The 19,127-nt window shown below is 45.1% G+C and overlaps 1 protein-coding gene across 1 annotated transcript in view; it reads left to right on the forward strand.

Moving 5' to 3' along the window:
- The window catches only part of CACNA2D4 (calcium voltage-gated channel auxiliary subunit alpha2delta 4), a 119,845-nt gene that overhangs the window by 22,943 nt on the left and 77,775 nt on the right, over positions 1 to 19,127 (forward strand). Inside the window, exons 11-19 of the mRNA XM_066549571.1 lie at positions 2,169 to 2,282; positions 3,357 to 3,435; positions 5,407 to 5,540; positions 6,417 to 6,434; positions 7,682 to 7,759; positions 9,015 to 9,095; positions 11,259 to 11,333; positions 12,520 to 12,606; positions 15,812 to 15,883. Coding sequence (XP_066405668.1) covers positions 2,169 to 2,282; positions 3,357 to 3,435; positions 5,407 to 5,540; positions 6,417 to 6,434; positions 7,682 to 7,759; positions 9,015 to 9,095; positions 11,259 to 11,333; positions 12,520 to 12,606; positions 15,812 to 15,883 — 738 coding nt within the window. The remainder of the gene's footprint in view (positions 1 to 2,168; positions 2,283 to 3,356; positions 3,436 to 5,406; positions 5,541 to 6,416; positions 6,435 to 7,681; positions 7,760 to 9,014; positions 9,096 to 11,258; positions 11,334 to 12,519; positions 12,607 to 15,811; positions 15,884 to 19,127) is intronic.

Genomic DNA, 19,127 nt, shown 5'->3' on the forward strand with positions numbered 1-19,127 from the left:
CATGAAGAGATCTTAAGCCATTTGATGAAATGGTGGGTGACCTTAATTAAGTGTTAATTTAATAATAATCCAAACAGACATATTGTAGATTGCAACAGTTTGGAATAAGCTGCTTTCATAACCACGAGGTTCCTGTATCTGTGATCTGAGCCTCTTTCTGACAGCCTCTCCTGCACACTGTGCCTCCCTCATGGACACTCACACTGTCTGTTCTCCCTGCTAATCTGCACTCAGCTGATCTCTGGCCTAGAAATAGCTCACTTGAGGCTCTGGTTTTTTCCTACCTGCTGGTCTTTACAAAATCCCATGAGGCTCTCACCTGCTTTTCTCCTTTGCTAAGAGCATCCTTTACTTGTTCCTGTTGTACACCCTCAGCCTTTACTGCCTGTCTCCCCTCTGAATGTGCTGCTGTGGGGACATGAGAGAGGAGGAGCACATCCAAACACCTCATCCTGACTTGGTATTTCCCAGAGATGTTTCCCCTGAGAGCAACTAGTTAGAAATGACCCTATTACATCACCCTTCTGATCACTCCTGCTCCATCTGTCCTGGTTCTGCTCAGTGATACAAGCAGGGGCACAGCCAGAGAGGGGTTTGTACCTGTGGTCATGCAGAAGCTGTGGAATCCATTCTTCCTGCAGTGTAGTTACAGGTACTGTGTGAAGTTGGAGGAGGCAGGATTGATTACATAGATGGTGGCAGAAGGGGATGTTATGGTGATATTAGCACTGAGCCTGGTAATTTCATTGTAAGAGACAATTGTAATGTAATTGTAGCAGTGGTGAAATTACTGGGGAAATCTGGGCTTGGAACTGGCTTCAAGGTATTCATGGTCATGATGTTAAGTGGAACCACAGGACCAGCCACGTTGGTAAAGGTATTGTCTGTCATAACATAGCATTACCAAACCCTAAAGGAGCTGGGAATTGAACCCTAAAACATCTAAAAACTCCCAGTTCATGGCCTGTGCTCTTGTTCTCCCATCCAGGGATTTCATTTTATGCAATTAATTGTGCCACTTGGATACCTTTTTTCTCATAAGGTATAACTATCCTCTCCAGTTTAAAATTGCTGCTGTTTGATGTAACCTTAATCACCCTTCAGCTGGTCTCCTGTATACTCATCTCATGCTATTGCCTCTCATTAACCTTTGTTAGCAGGAGAGCTTTTGTCTCTCCTTCTTCCATAATTTTTTCACTCTTCATTAATTTCTGCACCCTCCTCTGTTGATCAGACTTTTCCTTCTCAAAGCATAGCAGCAGTAAGAGGCAGGACAAAGAGAAGCACAGAGTGACTGAGCTGGCAGCTGCAGCCAAGTGGCTGCTCAGTTTTGTCCCTGGGATGTCCTCAGCTGCCTCTGCTGCTGGCTTTAGCACTGTGTTGGTGCTGCAGGAGGCCCTCAGTTCTCCAGAGCAGGTACCTGAGGGCATGGGAAGCACATGGAGAAGGAGGCAGGCAGCATTCCAAGGCTGGTTCTCCCTGGCTGGACAGGCAGGCTCTGGCACGCTTGTAGGAGCACATCTGTCCAACACCTCTGCAGGTGCCCTTGGGAGCATGGCAGTGTTTGTACCAGAGTCCTGGGGCACTTCTGCTCTGCCTGAAATATCTCTTATGCATAAATAACAGGTCATCTGTCATGTCAGTGTATGGCCTCTCTAGCTGGCACATCCATAACCTTTCCCAGCCCCAATGGCAGTAACCTTCTTTTTTCATATGCTCCTGCCTTTCTTTGCTATTCTTTGGCTGACTGATGGATTCATCCTGAAATGATGAGTCTGATTTCCCACTCCTCTCACATTTTCTGCCATAAAAAGTGACAGTTACTGCTGTCAAATCAGCATTGCCATGTTTATGGTCAATCCATAGTTGTTTTGCATAAACTAATGCGACTGTGCAAGATGTGAAGCAGCAGGGAATCACACCCTTCCTCCACAGCACTTATTTTTTCCTGATTATTTTACTTCTGCAAAGCCTCCTGTGTCTGCATGTGCCAGGCAAGGCTGTATAAATAAAAAAATCTATATGCAGCATGCAAACACAATCCTCTTTCTGAGCAGTGTGAGGTTTGCAAGTGGAAGTCAGGATGTGGCCCACTGTGAATAAATAGAGTGCAGTTCCTCAAAAACAGCCAGTGGTGGATAAGCAGTGCTCTCCCTCTCTGTTTGTAGTTCAGAGATGCTGGCCAAGGAGGTTTGTGTAACCAAGCCATCATGCTGATCACCGATGGAGCTGTGGAGGATTATGAAGCTGTCTTTGAAAAATACAACTGGCCCGATCGGAAGGTTTGGCTGGGAAGTGATAAATGGAAAGGGAGGGCAAAGGGGCTATTCTGCTGTGCTGGGAGGAGGAGAGCATGAGCCAGGATATCAGGCAAAGCTGAGCATTCACATATTCCAGTACCTGAGTACCCATGGGCACCTGTCTGTAAATGCAAACAAAGCAGCCAGGGAGGAGCCTACTGTGGTGATTTCTGAGGTGAGAGGATTACAAATGCAGATCTCTAGGTCAGGGAAGCTTTTCTTTTCCATACACTTTGTTTCCTAAAGTTGTGGGCAATCTAAATGTTCTCCTGGTAAGATTATAAAGATTGAGTTGAATATTTCAAAATTAAAAACCAACTTTTGCTAAGAGTTTTAATCCCATGTAGGACTGTTTATAACTGGTTCTGTTCAGGAAAGGTTTGGCTATTCTGAGTTCTTATGGGCGGGGGAATGATCCAAACAGCCTCTCTAGGTGTCTTCCAGCCCTGTTTACTCTGATGTCTTTGATTACAGGCTTGCACTAGCAGAGCTGGCAGTGAAAATATAATAGACCACTGCTCATCCTAAACCCTCCTGATTTATTTGTTTACCTCATCCCAGCTACCAGCAATGCACAAAGGGAGAGAAGCAGCCTACTGAGAGACCAGAGCAGGGGGCTGTTAAAACAGTTTATTTCAGGATTGGCTCTTTTGTTGGTGGTCAAATGCAAGAGAAATGGTAAAGCTTTCTCTGAATGATTCATGTGGCCAGCTGTTCCCCTGGGTAAAGGATTCCTGGGAGCTATAAACTTCTCTGCATGTGGTTGCTGAGTGCCTGGCAGAGCTGCTATCATAAAATCAAACAGAATTTGCACTTTTGCTTTGTTATTCAGATGATCCTGGGTGCTACTTGGCTTTCTGGGCTTATTGTAATTGGAAATTAAGTTCCAGGGCACAAAACAGGAAACAAATAGTGTGAGAGGCTCCTGTCTCTGTGTGAAGGCAGAGCTATTGCTCTCACCACATCCACACCAGTGGACAAGGGGATGCCAAGCTTCAACCTTTTGGATTTGGTAGCACATTACAGCCTCATTCTCCTGTCTTTGCATGCTCCTAGGTCCGGGTGTTCACGTACCTCATAGGACGGGAGGTCACTTTTGCCCCGAATGTGAAATGGATCGCCTGCAACAACAAAGGTGCTGTGTGGGAATGGTGCCCAACCTCCCTGCACCCCTCCAAGGCTTACCCATCACTGCTGGGGCCCACAAACCCCTGCTTGGAAGACAACCTAAGGAAAAAGCAGACCCTGCTGGCCCACGTGAAGTGTGCCTGTGTCCAACTAACACAAGTGCTCCGTGCTGAGCCACCGCATTTTCCTGTCACCCTGCCAAGGGACACTATGACCAAGATTCATGCTGGCTGCAGTCCACCTAAGTCCCCTATGCTTATTGTGTCCCAGTTGCTGGCTTTTGACAATCTGTCCAAAGCTCTCTTAGAGAGCCTGACATCTTTTGGCTGAGACATAAAACAAACATTGCTGCTTTAAAGGTTTTACAGCAATTTTCACAAGGTCTGCAGGTTAACCCTTGTATCCTGGCCAAATTCTTTGTGTGTAAGTGATTTTCACAGAGGTACCAAAATAGCTTGTTAATCCCACCCCAAACCCACTATTCTCTCTAACTGGCATGAAATTAAGTGAATGAGAGAATCCATCCACAGTAGGTGAGTCACCTCTATGCATTTGGGGGCCAGTTAAAAAGTCAAGTTAGCACTGTCAGAGTCTGCAAGAGCAGAGGAAGAAAGGGAAAAAAAGCCATCTATGTTTGGGCATGACCTGGCCTCTGGAGACAGCAATGCTGGTTACATCAGTGTCCTGTATAAACAGGGAAAGGAAGGGAAAACTGAAGCTGGGTGTCAGGTACAAACTTTTCCATCCCGAGCAGTGGTTCCAGCAGAGCATGAAATGCATGGGAACGTTTGCTGCTGAAAACAGTTGACAGGAGAGTTGAAAACAGGAGAGTTGCTGGCCTGTAGAATGTCTGTGAGCTAGGGATGCTCAAGTCTCAAGCATTCATCTAATTAGCACTATGAATTACATGTAATAGTTTTATGTTTTGTTAAATGAAGCAAACCCCTGGGTTTCAGATTCTGTATTCAGCCAGGAGATGAGTGATAGAAAATTCATAGTACTGTTGGTTCACTGTAAAATGTCAGAATGCATTCTTCTGCACAACTAGGTAACAAAAAGTTGCTCTTTGCACTTGCATTCTCACTTACCAGATCTGAGCTGTGCAGAGGGCTTCCCTGATTTTGGTTCTTCTGTTTCAATGTGTTGTATAACTCTTTTGGTCTTTGTTTTTGAGCACACTGAATCTGTTTGCACATCACAAAGCTTATCAGAACATGAGCCCTTTCACATGGCAGTGTTTTCCTGGTGATTGGAAAGTTTTCCATCTGACATATTCTATCCTATACCAAGTGCAACCAATGCCTGTGGTGAGAAGCAGGACACAGGAATCCTTATGACATTACTCTGTGTTAGCACTTCTAATCTGGGCTACTTCTGAGGACCTTTTGGTAACTTGAGAACATCCTTCCCCTGTACTCCTCATTGTGGTTTTAGACTGCTGTGTGTCCAGCTGCAGGGACAAAGCTTTGGAAACAGGTAACTTGCACTTTTTATTCTGCTTCCAATGTGTAGATGGAAGTAGTTGCCATCCTTGAATGTAAAGCTAGGCAGATTGAAGAGTGCTGGAAAAAAATCTGGAAGAGGAAGTGGGAATTTGATCTTAATATTAAATAGGGCAGGACAAGTGGGTAGCCTGGTGAAAACCTTTGCTTGCATTTGTTTGGCCTTCCAGACTAAAGGCAATCTGATCAGTGGAGGGTTTTTCCTGACACCCAAAGCAACATTTTGCATCTGCTTTGCACCAATCTCGTTATATTAAGACTCTCTTGCATATTGCTTCAGCATTTTTGGAAGAACAGAACCACTGCTTTGAAACTCTAGATTTCCACAGATGCTTTTGGATATGAGGCATGTCAAGGCCCATTTTACAAAGAGCAGATTACCCAGTCTTTGACATTCAGTTTTCCAGCTTTGCACTCATTTAGAAACAGGGGAGATGTGTCAGCAGAGTGACTCACAGCTCTGTTTCTCCATGAAGGCTACTACACTCAGATCTCCACGCTGGCAGATGTCCAGGAGAATGTCATGGAGTACCTGCACGTGCTCAGCCGGCCCATGGTCATCAACCACGACCACGACATCATCTGGACCGAAGCCTACATGGACAGTGCGGTGAGGACCTCCAGCACGGGCCAAACCCCAAATAAAGCCCCAAAACTTAGGCAGAACAAGCCAGGAGTTGGCTGGTTGATAGAAATTACTGGTCTGTGGCTCTACTGAGACAGACAATATTTCTTTTCTGCTCGCTCCTGGAGCTGAGGTGTGTATGCAGACTCAGGCATGAATCTGCAGTGACCCAGGTGCCCAGGACTAATCACACAGACACAACATCACCTGAGATGTGCTTCTGTGCAAGCAGGGTGCCTTCTAAAGGATTATTCACACAATAGATCATTCTTGGCTCAGGGTAGGGTCACAGAGACTGATTTCCTCCAGCCCAGTAGCTTACTGCAAATTGTTTGCTACTCAAAGATAGAGATTTCAGCTGAGGCAGCAGGCTCACTCTTTCCTTCCTTAAACTAGCAAGACCTAACTCACCACAGTGGTCCTGAGCCAGCGCTGTGGGCGAAGGACACACTGCAAAAGAGCAGACAGTCAGCACTCCCAGTGCCCCCTGCTTTGTCTCAGGCCTGCCCTGTGGGAAGACATTTGGCTCTGTGAGGGTGACGTGGGGTATCTTCTGCTGCAGGAGCTGTGCCATATGAGGGCTGGGACATGGTACTTGAGTGTACTAATCAAAGCCTCCAGAAGTGCTACTCATTAGCCAGGAAGTTTATTTTATCAGCACATTTGCCACCTCTGACACTGGTGTATAGAGTCACGTTTCCCAAGGCAGTCACAGGCATTTGTTTGCTGCATGTTTTTCTCCTGCATCTTGTTTCTTGCCTCTTGTCTTGCCATTCTCTTCCTCTGTCCCAACCTCTCCTGTCTTTGATTCATTCCTCCATTCATGTATTCATTTGTGTGTTCATCCATGTCTTTCACCAGCTGCCACAGTCTGAGGAGGTAACTGCACCCTGTGTTTTGTGCATGTGCTGTGTCCCTTGTGCCAGTCAGTGTGTCAGTGCCAGCCTTCAGAGCCACAGCTGGCCTGTACATCTGCAGGGGGTGGGGGCTGCAGCACTAAGGGTCCTCTTGCACTGGCAAGAAGAGGAGAGGAAATGCTGGATGTACTGGAGAGCTGTGCTGTTGGTTCAGAGTAGGTAGGGCTGTCTGTGTTGTGCAGTGGCTTAATTCACCTGATCTCTTTTTCCACATGTCCAATAAGTGTAAGAGAAGTTTACTTGCTGTGTCTTAGTGTGAGTGTTGCTGTAAATGGGAAGATTCCACACAAAACCATCCAGAGAAGTAACTCAAGATACCAAGTGCAAATGCCCGTCAAGTGACTAGATTGCTGACTTGCTCCTGTATGGCTCCCAGTGTGCTCTGTGGTAGGGACTGGAGGTCATTTCTTGCCTTTCTACTCACATCAAATGAGAGATGGAAGGAGTGATGTTACTGGCAGCAAAGGATTGGAACCTTTTGGTAGCTGGGTGTGTTTGGGAGACTCCTTTGTACATGACTTGCCTGTTCCTGTTTTACCTCCTCTCGTGTGCTCTTAGAGCATCCGTCCTCTATTGAATTGGGAACATCTCTTATTCCATTACATATGCATGTCCTGTATCCCTCATAGAGATATAGCTCACTGTGGTGTATGTGTTTGAATCATTACTTTGTCTCTTTTTCCTGAGCTTAGATGATTGAGTAACAAGTGTATATAAGTAGGCTTTGTGTGTATTTGTGTCATTTAAATATTTGTCTATGGTGCTTTTCACTTGTGGTGTTCATATGTTTGCAGTATACCTTGTTTGTGATTTTGCTCATATTTGTGTTGGTTTTTTCTGTTCTGTGCTGCTTGTGTTGGTGTTTTTTGCACTCATTGTCTAAGTGCTCATGTCTACACTCACAAAGAGTGGTGGGTATAAATTGTGCCACCACTTCTTCAGGTTCCTGACTCTTCATTAAAACAACTCTTCAATGCATTTCACTGGCTTTCATCCCATCCTCATCACCCCACAAGAACAAGCATCCATCCCACAGTCCTCTTGGACACTGAGTATTTAAAAGTGTTGCCATCTGTTTCCTGAGTGGGAGACAAGGAGGTGGCCAATTTCAGCCCACATCTGGGGTCCTTGGGAGTTGCAGCTCCTTGCACTGGTGCTCCCTGGGGTGCTGCACTTGCTGACACAAGTTCTCCTCTTGTTCTGTGGCAGCTCTTTGCATCCCAGGCTCAGAGCCTGCTGCTCATGACGACAGTGGCCATGCCAGTGTTCAGCAAGAAGAACGAGACGGTGAGTGAGGCAGAGGCAGCGCAACTTTGTGGGACTCTAAGGCCAAAGGGCCTCTGAACCAACATTCAGCCATTAGGGAAGGCAGCAGAGCTCTGGCAGGGTGGATGGGTGATCATTTATCTGTCAGAATGATAGTCTATGATTTCTTTAAAACACCTCTTAAATGTGATGCTTCTTGTTTTATCCCTTCCATTTTCAAACAAAGCCTATTTTACAGACCCTGAAATTTCAGGCTGGAAGAGATCATTACCTTGTCTAGTCTGCATTTTATTGCAGGACTTTACATCTCACACAGATGAGCCAAATATCCTGGTTTTGGCAAAAGCATCGTTGAAGAAAGGCATCCAGGCCCAAGCTCTCTCTTTTGTGGTTTCTAACTCTCAGTGAAAAACTGGTGTCTAAATTCTGCTTTTAATTTGTCTGACCTCACCTTCCTGTCATAATGGCTTCCTCAGATTAAAGAGCCTGTACCCTTTAGTAAGTTCTCATGGGAAGCATCTTCTACACTGCCATAAAATCAAACCTGTCTTACCTCGATAAGATTAAAAAGGTTGAATTATGTCAATGATTTGATAAGGGCATTTCCTCGGAGGTTAGAAACCCTTTAGATACTTTTCTGTAGCATTTCTAATTTCTCAGCATCCTTTTAAAATGGAGAATGGTACCTTATCAGTGCTGTACAAGGGATAAATTCTTCCTCCAGGTCCTACAAGTGACTGTGTGTCTTCTCCACCTGGGGCTGCCTGTAGCCTGCATTAGCACAGCACTGCAGTTGGTAGCCTGTGTGTATTTTTTCCATAGTGCTCTCCAGATGCTTATTTAAAAACCAGATCCCTATGCCATGGAAGGGGGGGGATTTCCTTTTTTTCTGGGTTAACAGTTTTTTTATTTGGCATTTGATTTAGTTGGCCCAATTTATCAACCTGTTCATGTCGGTTTGCATTATTTTCTTGACCTTATTGCTATTTACACATACTGAATGCAGGGGTTTGCCCTCAAAACTTTTCAGTGATTTTATGTTACTTCTGAATCTCAGCAGTGAATACTGGCTAGTGTTGTGTAGAAATACTCTTCTCCATAAACACTGGAATAACCTCTATTGAGTTTTTGAAGTATATTAATTGGTTTTGAATAACCACTTTCACACAGGCCCAGAGGGGATGGGTGAGAAACTACTAGGGAGACAATAACGTGTTTTCAGGTATAAAACTACCCAGGTTTTGCTTCTGAAAATGGATTCTCCTTTGTGTTAAAGCGATCCCATGGCATTCTTCTGGGTGTGGTGGGCTCTGATGTACCACTGAGGGAGTTGCTAAAACTTGCTCCACGCTACAAGGTAAGTCTGAGATAATGCAGCTGGTTCCTTTGCACAGCAGAGTCACTACTCACACTTCCATGGGCATGACTGAAAAATCACTTCTCTGCTCTGTAGGAAAAACTATGAGCCTAAGGGAAGAGTTGTTGGATGTAGTGGTGTGTGGTTTCCATACAGCACATATGAAATCATTCACTACTACAAGCTTTTAGGCTGCTTCAGCAGCACAAGGACTGGGTGATCCAGCAGGTTGGCAAAAGGTCATGGAACCTTTGCATCCTGATGGTCACCAACCTAAAGCCCTCAGAGATGACAGCCTGTATTAGAAGAATTGAAGTTTTATATCCAGTTCCCAGTGGACAAGAGCTGCCATGCCAGCTGGCAAAAAATGTGCTCGTTTCACTGTCAATATTCTTAGCAGAAAAACTGAGGGCTGAATGGATTATGGAGAGCCAACTCTCCTGTCATGCCTAGAGGTTCCTTTCTCCAGATCAGCATGATGGTTTCTTGGCAGGAGAGCATACAGAAAGTTGGCTCTCACTCGCTTTGTGCTGTACCTGGATAGAGTATTTGCTCTGCAGAATTGTTAGTCAAAAAACTTTCCATTAGCTCTGTGTTCAATGTATCTTAAAACAAAAAAAAGTTCATCCATAGGAAATTCCCCCAGAGATGCACTGTTTGGTTTGGTTTCTGCTGTAAATTCCAGGCAGTGACCCTTTGTTCAGTCAGACTGCACATCCAAGGACCACCCTGAAATCTGGCAATTTGAGCCAACATTTCAAGTTTTTGTTTTCTCTTCAATAACTATCAGACAACTACTACCAGTGAGGCAGTTGTCCAAAATCTGATTGCTGAAGACTCACAGGACTGAAAGTGCTGTCAGAAGCTGTGAATTTCTGTGGTGCTTCCAGACATGGATGCAGGGCAGACCATTAACAGGCAGCTGTAGGAAATGATCCTGCAGACAACACTGGAACTGTGAGTGTCAGGGTGCCTGCACTCAGCGTGCAAAGCTGCCTGCTTTGGGTCAATTTTTATATGGTTTCTGCATAAGAATAATGCCTTTTTATCTCCCTTTCCCCATGTCACTCAAAGGACAGATATACAATATTTTTTTTTTTTTATTCTGGGCTAAGGAGGATCACTGTTCTTTCCTCCAAGCAGTGCCAGGAAAGGAGGGGGAAAAAATTGAATTTCTTTATATCAGCAGCAGGATGTATCTTCTCAGAAACTCCTCCAACTCCAGACCAGTTTGGAAATCTAGGGTCCTCACCTTGAATTCCCTGGTACATGGGCTCCAAAAGGACCAGTTCCAGCATTCCAGACCTCTGGAGATTATATATTGATTGTGCTTTTAGTGGGCTGGGAAATTTCAGCTTTAATGGGCCAAAAAAGAAGTTTGCTGATCCAGTGTCTTGGTTTCATTCTTGCCACACTGAGTTAAGCCAAGTGTGTTTTTCAAAAAACTGCTTCACATAGAGGTGGTCCAAGGTTTTGGTCTGGGATGTGTGAAATACAGAATGGATTCCCTGAATGCACAGACAGACTGTAAATTAGTTACCTCCTCAATTCCCTACGTTATCCCTCCAGGATTGTCTCTGTAGGAATAGAGTTGGAATATGTTTTTTAAGATAGAAACTTTATTCATTGTTGTTTTCCTTGAGACATCTCATGTTTTGGCAAGCACAGGCTATCTGCAGGATTTTAGCAACTCAGGGTGTAGCTGGAATTTGCATTATATATGGGCTTGAGCTGAGTAACTGCTCTCTTGGAAATCTCTCACAGATCAGGTCAGCCAGTGTCTGCTCTTGTTAGGTTATGCTATTCCTTAAAAAGCATTTTAAAACTACAACATTCCCCATCATTGCCCATTTCCCGTGCATCTCTGCTGTGGAGAGCCCAGTCTGCCTCTGGGTGCTAATTGTCCATGATGGCAATCAGACTGGAGGAGGGAATATTTTTCTGAATGTGTACACAGACCAACTACCTGCACATCCTTTTGTGTATCTAAGCACAGACAGAACAGACAAATATCTGCTTTGGGATGGATTCCATTTTCTGCTGGTCAATACCTTTAAAAGGAAGATATTTCTCAATATTGGTGGTGCCTGGGTATCATCAGCACCCATTACACAGCAGTGTTGGTAGCTAAAGCACTGATTATTCTAATGCCTCTTTCTGCAGCTGGGTGTCCACGGCTACGCCTTCCTGAACACCAACAACGGCTACATCCTCTCACACCCCGACCTCCGTCCTTTGGTACGTGGAGCTGTGCAGCTGAGAACCTTTGCTGCCTTGAGCACAGGGACTTCCAGTGCTGCTTCTGATTCCTTTGGGGTTTTTGAGCTGTGAAGGCCACCAGCCTCTGACATACAGGCACCCAGGAACAGGAGGGCCAGCTAGCCTCAATGCTGAGATGTCCAGCATGTGATGATTTTACATTTCAGACAGATGCTGGTCAGCCCAAATCTACCTGCTGGTCAGCACAAATCCACCTGCTCACAGCTATAAGCATTAGTGTGGTCACCACAAGAGAAAGCTGCTGTGAAGCCCCATGGTGGCCCTGTCTTCAGAAAGGCAGCTTTGGCCAGGGTCACCACAGGCACGTTAAACCATGTGTCCCTACATTATCCAAACCATTTATCATCAATACACTTTCAATTAATCTTCCTCTATATTTCCTAGTATCAAAAACAATAACCAACTGTCATCATCATTTCATAACCACCCCCAAACAAACATAGAACTAAACCCCCCCCCAAAGAAAACCAAACAAAAATATAAATCATGATCATAAATAATCAACCAATCATCCACCAAATTTTACCTTCTTGTAAACGTAAATTGTGTGAAGAGAAGGGACACGCCGTGTTTCCAGGGCGGGGCAAGGCACAGCCAGGCAAGGGCGCTGCTTTCCAGCGTCAATTGGCCTCTCCCAGTCCGATTCACGCCTTCTCCCTCACCCGGAGATTAGTGGAATAGCCCTCTTGTGTCAATTAGTTGTAGGTGAAAAGTCTCCCGTGAGTGGAGTTAAAGCCTGACTCCCATCAGAAAAAGATCTCCTGCTGGTACTATAATGTTAATGGGATTATACTCTTAGCTGCAGGGGAAAAACTGATTTCCTGCAGGCAGGGGTGTTGCACTGACCTGTTTAGGGGAAGGAGGCCATAGCCTTTGCCTGTAGGTTTAGCTGTGTTCCTGTCTGTCCCTTGCTCCTGTCCCTTGCTCCTGGAGCAGCCTGTCCCACTGGGACTCCCCTAGCCCCTCACTGCCAGTGTAGAGAAATATGTGACATGGGACCAAGAAATTCTGCCTCCCTAGTCAGAGAAGAAATGAGACACCCCTATTTTTCAAATTACACACAAATTCTTAAAGGGTTGGTTTAGGAATTGATGTAGCTACTTACTTGAATATTTTTCTTTTTCTTCTTTTTTTTTAATTCCAGTATAAAGAAGGAAAGAAACTGAAGCCTAAGCCGAACTACAACAGCGTAGATCTGTCAGAAGTGGAGTGGGAAGACCAGGATGAAATAGTGAGTGTCAGAAAGTGGATTTAGCCTCCTGTAGCACCTTCTTTCTACTACTTTGTGTGCCTGTATGGAAGGTGTGGGGGGCACTCCTGCTCTTTTTCTGTGCCCGACTGGCTCTGACTAACAGAGATGGGTGGTTTACAAGAGGACAAAGCATGAAGCTCCCCTACCAAGTGCTTGTCTTCCTTCCCAGTGTGAGTTCTCCTTCTCATGGAACAAAGGAGGAGTGCTGGGAGGAGGAAGGCAGCACTTTGGAGGATGCTCCAGGGAACCTGCCTGTGTGTACAAGGCCTGATGCTGCCTTAATACAAAGCCAGAGTAGGTTAGGAGTGTGGCAGTGCCCTGTGATGTCACCCACACGTGCAGTATGTGAGATACAGCTGAAGCCACTCCACTAATGAGATCAGGAACAAGAACATTCATCAAGAGACTAAAGCTTACAATCACTAATGGTAATAAACACAGAGGATAAAGACTTGGGAAAAACAAATTCCAGAAACCACCTTAGTGCACAGGTGTGGAGTTATTGAAATCTGCAACTGACCAGAGGGAAAAGATAAAAGCCAAACTCTTTTCTACTGTCTTTTGAGCAAAATTATTAACAAGTGATAAAGAAGAAACAGTGTGCACCTGTAACAGCTGCACACTGCTCCTTTGCACATCTAGGACCCCAGATAAAATGAGAATATAGGGAGGTTCCTCTGTGGCTGGTTTTATTTTACTCAGAACTAGGAGGAAATAGATACCTAAATGACTAAGATAAGAACTGAATTTGGAGTAAGATAGAATTAGCTGTGAGACACATGCTTCTGGATTACAGGGGAGACTGCTGAGATAAACAGATCTGATGCTTACAGATATCCACTTAAACGGGCAGGACAAACAGAGCAGCAAGAGGATCAAAGTAGCTACTGCCACTAGTGTAGGCCAAGTATAAAGGCAGCATCAAAGGAGTTTGGGAGGGGGAAGAGTGGCAGATTGAGAAAGGGAACACAGCAGAACTAAGTAACGTGGAAAGCAAGACAAAAATAAGCTTACATGCAGTGGAACCACCAAGATACAAGTTGCCAGAAGCTTTGTTGTAGGTTCACTGTGCTCCCATTGCAGTTTTCTCTCTCACTGGAGCCACTTTTAGAGCTATACCTCTTTGCCTGGTTTGCTATTAAAAAAAACCCAGGAAATGAAAGAAATCTGCTTTGCTCTCATATTTATTTGGCTAGTGGGCTCCTAACCAAGTCAGTCTGACACTGATACCTGAATGCAAATACAATACCAAGTGTAAGGTTTCTGTCCATAGGCAAGCAGAGTAAAACTATCCAGGGGACAAAAAATCATGAAACCAGCATGAGAAACAAAAGCTTCTTTGTCTTCCTGTACTGCATCTTCCAGAAGAAAGAAAGGTTGCAGTCACAGAGGGTGCAGAGACATTCAGTGACGTGAGCAGTATCTGCAGTGTGACTTCAGCAAGTCTAGAGGCTCTCAAGATACACCCACTGCAGCAGAAAGCTGCCAACATTTCAACACTCATATTTGTAGCTATGGTATTAGATCAATGACAGACTCCACATCAGTTGCAGTATAATCTCAGCAATGCTGATAAGCAGCACATTCAGGCTGGAAAAATATGCCCAAGTGCTAGTGATGTGTAATACAGCCATCTGCAAAAAGAAATCCAGGAGAGGCAAGTTGGCATTGTCTGAAAAACACCAACTGATGCACAATGGTGCAACCTGCAGCCAGGCAGCAGCCAGGGTTTGGGCTTGTCTGTAAAGCAGCACAGGGATATTCATGATGTGGGAGGAAAAAGGAGAAGGGTCAAGGGTCTGGAGGGGAGTGGCTGAGGTCTCTTGGTCTGTTCAGCCTGGAGGAGGCTGAGGGGAGACCTCAGTGCAGTTACAACTTCCCTGAGAGAGGAAGAGGAGGGGCAGGCACTGATCTCTTCTCTGTGGTGACAGTGACAGGACTCAGGGAATGGCCTGAAGCTGTGCCAGGGCAGGTTGAGGTTGGGTATCAGGAAAAGGTTTTTCCCCCAGGGGTGGTTGGGCACTGGAACAGCTCCCCAGGGCAGTGGCACAGCACAGCCTGCCAGTGGCTGTGTTTGGATAATGCTCTCGGGCACAATGGGATTCTTGGGGATGATGCTGTGCAGGGCCAGGAGTTGGACTTGCTGATCCTGTTTCCAATTCAGGATATTCTATGATTCTTAACCCAGAACCCATAACAAATCCTGCAGGCTGTCAGACCAGAACGGAGAGTATGCTGAGGCTCTGGAAGAAGGTCAAACACTCTTAGCCAAAAAGGAGTAATAGTACCACTCAGTGTTTTCATTTCCAAGATGTGGGCCTTGGGAAACATGAGCTTCATATTCTAGGTCTGTAAATAACCCACATCAAACAGCCATAATAAACAAAACCATGGCCTTGTAAAGCCAATGCAGTTGAGACTGGCTAGCACCTGAATGGAGGCCTGTTTCTGGAAGTAAGGAAACAATTTGTGAATGAGTAAGTTACTTCCCACCTATTTTTTTCTATCCAGCCTGAAGCAATAGACTTGATATGCTCTGGCAGGCTGGACCTGAAGTCAAAGCCTCTGTACTTGTGGAAAAATTTCCTGGATCTTTCTTGCAAGAGGCTGGGAGTCACTGTGAAAATTATATTTTACCTTTGGAACCTGGGTTGAATAAAGTGGTCTTCTCACTGCCTACCCTGCTCTCATATAGTCTTGCTTTACTGTGCTAAACAGCTGCTTTGCTGCCCCTCAGAAGTGGTGCTGAATACAGCCTATAATTTATAAATCAGTTTTAAAAATGTCAAAGATCTTTGGATTCAGTCTGAGGGAGTTAGTGAGTTTCTCAGTTTTCTCCTCTTCTAGGCTCTCAAAGCACTGTGCTAATGAATTTCTGGCTGCCAAACAGTGAAGTCTGTAACTGGGACTGGCAATTTCATAGATTCCAGATCTTTTATTTTTGCTCAAAGACATATCAAGAAGCTTTCAGGATAAACTATTACTATTCTGTATCACTTATCAGCTTGACTGTCCAAAGATTCTGATCACTGCAAACAGGATTTCTGTTTAAAGGAAGCAAGACAGAGAGGGAGCCAACAGTGATTGTTTCTGCCAGCCCCTGTGTGTTAATTACAAGTGGCTTTGTTAATTCCTCCTGGGTCCTGCCTGGAGACACTAACAGCAAATTTGTTCACCTCTGCAGCTGAGAAGTGCTATGATCAATGGGGAAACAGGCTACCTCTCCATGGATGTGAAGGTCCCTGTGGACAAAGGGGTAAGAAATTCTCCTTCTGTTCAGGTCACCCAGGGGGGTGGATGCTGAAAAACCACAAGGGATGTGGTTTTCAATGTTCAGCATTCCTGAGTGTGAGGATTTCATTGTTTCACCACATATGTAACCCATGTGCTAAAGACATACAAGAGAACATCATTAGAAGTGCTTGTTACACCTACCAACATTCTGCTCTCAGAAAGGTACTGGAAACATCTCTCAGCTCCCTGCTTTGTCCAGGCAAAGCCAAAGAGCATGTTGTTCATTGTTTATAGGGCTGTGAAATGAATCAGACATCTTCAAGAGTTAGAATAGGGGAAGACCATGCTGAACTGACTTAGGCAGAAGGAGATTTGGAGACTGTTTTGCCACCCTCTTTCCCTATAAAAAACCACTCATGAAAACTTTGTCCCTCACTTCATCAGAATGTGATTCCCTTTATCCAGGTCCAGGATTAAATTTCTATGCAAATATTTGCAGATGTTTTATGAAAAGTCCTAGTGAAATGGAGACTTTTGAACACTCCCTACCAGCTCTAGGGCAGGGTTATACATCTTCCTTTGGAATCAGTGCAAAATTATCTCGTACATTTATGTTCACTGGTACTTTTTCATTCACATTTATTTAACTCCCTCGAAGATTTTGGCTTTCATCATTTCCTGTTAGGAAGTATTCCAGAGTCCTGCAAGTTACACTGCCCAGAAGTCTTCTATATTTCAGGAAAATTTTCCATCCTTTATAGAGAGCATTTTTTTCAGTGGCTGGCTAAACTGTTCCCATGCTAAGCCACAGTCAGCATTAATTCCAACAAACCAAATGCTCACAGCCACTGCAGAAATGGGGCCATTTCCTACTGGAGACACCCCTCTGTTTCCTCTTAATGGTTGTCCTGCTAGATCTTGTCCCTACATTTTTTTTCTTTCTATTCCTGGTGTTTGTAACTCCCATGGACCTGTCAATGGCTTTGCTTTTCTTCTCCTGAGCATTGCTAACATCTGTGTTTGAAATACTTGCACACTTTTCAGCTATTATGATTGTTCCTGTTGACTCTTCTATCATTTCTAGTGCCCAAGTCCCAGGGCTTCACTGAATTATGGGACTGTTTCCCTGTTGCTTTGCACAGAGCAGCTATTCTCTGCAGTAGGATATTTCTGAACAGGGAGCCCCCAATCTTCTTTCTGCTGTCCCTTCAATTTTTTTCTCCCTCCCACAACTGCACTGGAACTGCCGCCCTCAATTCTGTGTTTCTTAGCTATTTTTTCCAGTTGCCATTTTTCCACATGAAACCCACTTCTCCTTTCCATCCAGCCTTTCTAATTTTAAGGGCTGTTGAGACACTTTTTTCAGTATGCAGAGAAATGTTCTGTTTTGTCTTACAGATAGATCCCTGTACAGAAGGGCTGCTGAGGCAGAGTCTGTTCCTCCCATTAGATTTTCTTCCCTCCATGGCCTGTTGTTTACTGTTTTTCTGTTTACAGTTCTGCAGCTGGTTCTCCCTCTATATCTTATTTAAGCCCACTTTAACAGATTTTTTGGAATAAAAGTTCATGAGAAGCTGTTTCAAGTACTTTATATAAACCCAAATATATTGAATGACCTTTATTTCCTTCATCCATTACCTTAGTTATTCTATCAGAAAAGTAATCAAGGTTTTAGAGCAAGACCTATTCTTTGTGGGTCTAGATTGCTTCTTTTGCTAGCTTAACCCCTTTGTGCACCCTCAGTAACACTCTTCTGAGTCATCCAATGCTATCTTTTAGTTCAATATTTTAGAGACATCCTTCTGCTCCCCTACCCAGGAGAAAAAGAAGATAACAAAAAGTAGCCTTGGTAAAGAGATATTATTTGTTCCATTCTGCAGCTCTGGAAGCCTTATGAAGCACAACAGGGGACTGAGTCTGTGACAATTTTACTATTATCAGAATACACATGGAGTGCAAACCAGCAATGAAGCTTAGTAATTCCCACTTGTACTCTGCTAGCTGATGAAGCAGAGCAGCTTTGAAACAAAGAAAGTGCTGACAGAGCCTGGAAACAAATAGAATGAGGCACCCAGACTGTGGAGAGAAGACCTGAGTGAAGGGGATAGAAATGTTTGTGTCAGCCATGTAAATGTTGATACCCCACATTGATTTCAGGAGGGTATTGAGAACAGAGTGAGATAGAGAGGAAACAACAAGGAGCAAATACAGGAGGCAGTTGTTGGGGAGTTCTAGGGGCAGAAATGCCTTCTCTTGCAGCTTGTGTACAGAAGGGCTGTGACTGTGAAAGCGAAAGAGAGAGGACATGGGTGGAAGTTGTGGCAAACCCCTGGTAATGGCAGCAGCCAGGCCTGGATGCCTAGCACAGCATCCAGTCTGGAAATCCATGTGTTCCCAAACTGCAGGGGATGGCAGTCAGCCATCCTGTCACTGTGCCAACATGCCCATGCTCTCCTCCCTTGAGCCCTGCTATGCAGCCAAGTCCTGCCTGATCATCCTCAGCCCCACTTGGCTCAGGGGTGGCTCTGCTTCTTTTCCATGCCATGGCTAAGGGGTGGTACCTCCAGCTGTCTTGGGGCTGGCTGAGCACTCACCAGAAGAGGGGCAGGTCAGGGGAAAAAAGGAGCAGAACAAGCCCTGCTAAAGGAAAGGGTATCAAGGTAGTGGCCAGGTCTTTTCTGTGCCTCCCTGCCTCCATCATCAGATCAGACAGGCAAGAAAAGGGAGGGTTAATACCTTTCAGACCACCCACAGCCACCAAAACACCACCAAGTGATATTCTCTGGGGGTACCACAGCCCTTTGGGAGATCTTGCACATTAAGAGAAATAACTTCATGTGAAGGGTTATTTAAAAATTGGAATGGACCGCCCAGGGAGGTGGTGGAGTCACCATCCCTAGAGGTATTCAGGAAAGGCCTGGATGTGGCACTTAGTGCTATGGTCTGCTTGACAAGGTGGTGATAGCTCAAAGGATGGTCTCGGTGATCTCAGAGGTCTTTTCCAACCTCAGTGATTCTGTGATTCTGTGTGGTCTTGGCCCAGCAGAAGACCCTGTTGTTCAGCAGTACAGTTGCCATGCATGAGAGAGGGGTGGGAAAAGGGGCTAAGCCACCTGCCACCTTCTCACCTACCAATATCCTGAATGCCCATCACACCTAATGCTATCCCCCATCCCTGTCAGGACAGTGAGCACAAACTTGGTGCACACTGTGGAGCTGGAGCCCTCTGTGCCTCACTCCCCTTCCAGGGCTGCTCAGCTCAAGCA

This window comes from Molothrus aeneus, chromosome 5, assembly GCF_037042795.1.
Source record: "Molothrus aeneus isolate 106 chromosome 5, BPBGC_Maene_1.0, whole genome shotgun sequence".
In the NCBI taxonomy this organism is placed as follows: Eukaryota; Metazoa; Chordata; class Aves; order Passeriformes; family Icteridae; genus Molothrus; species Molothrus aeneus.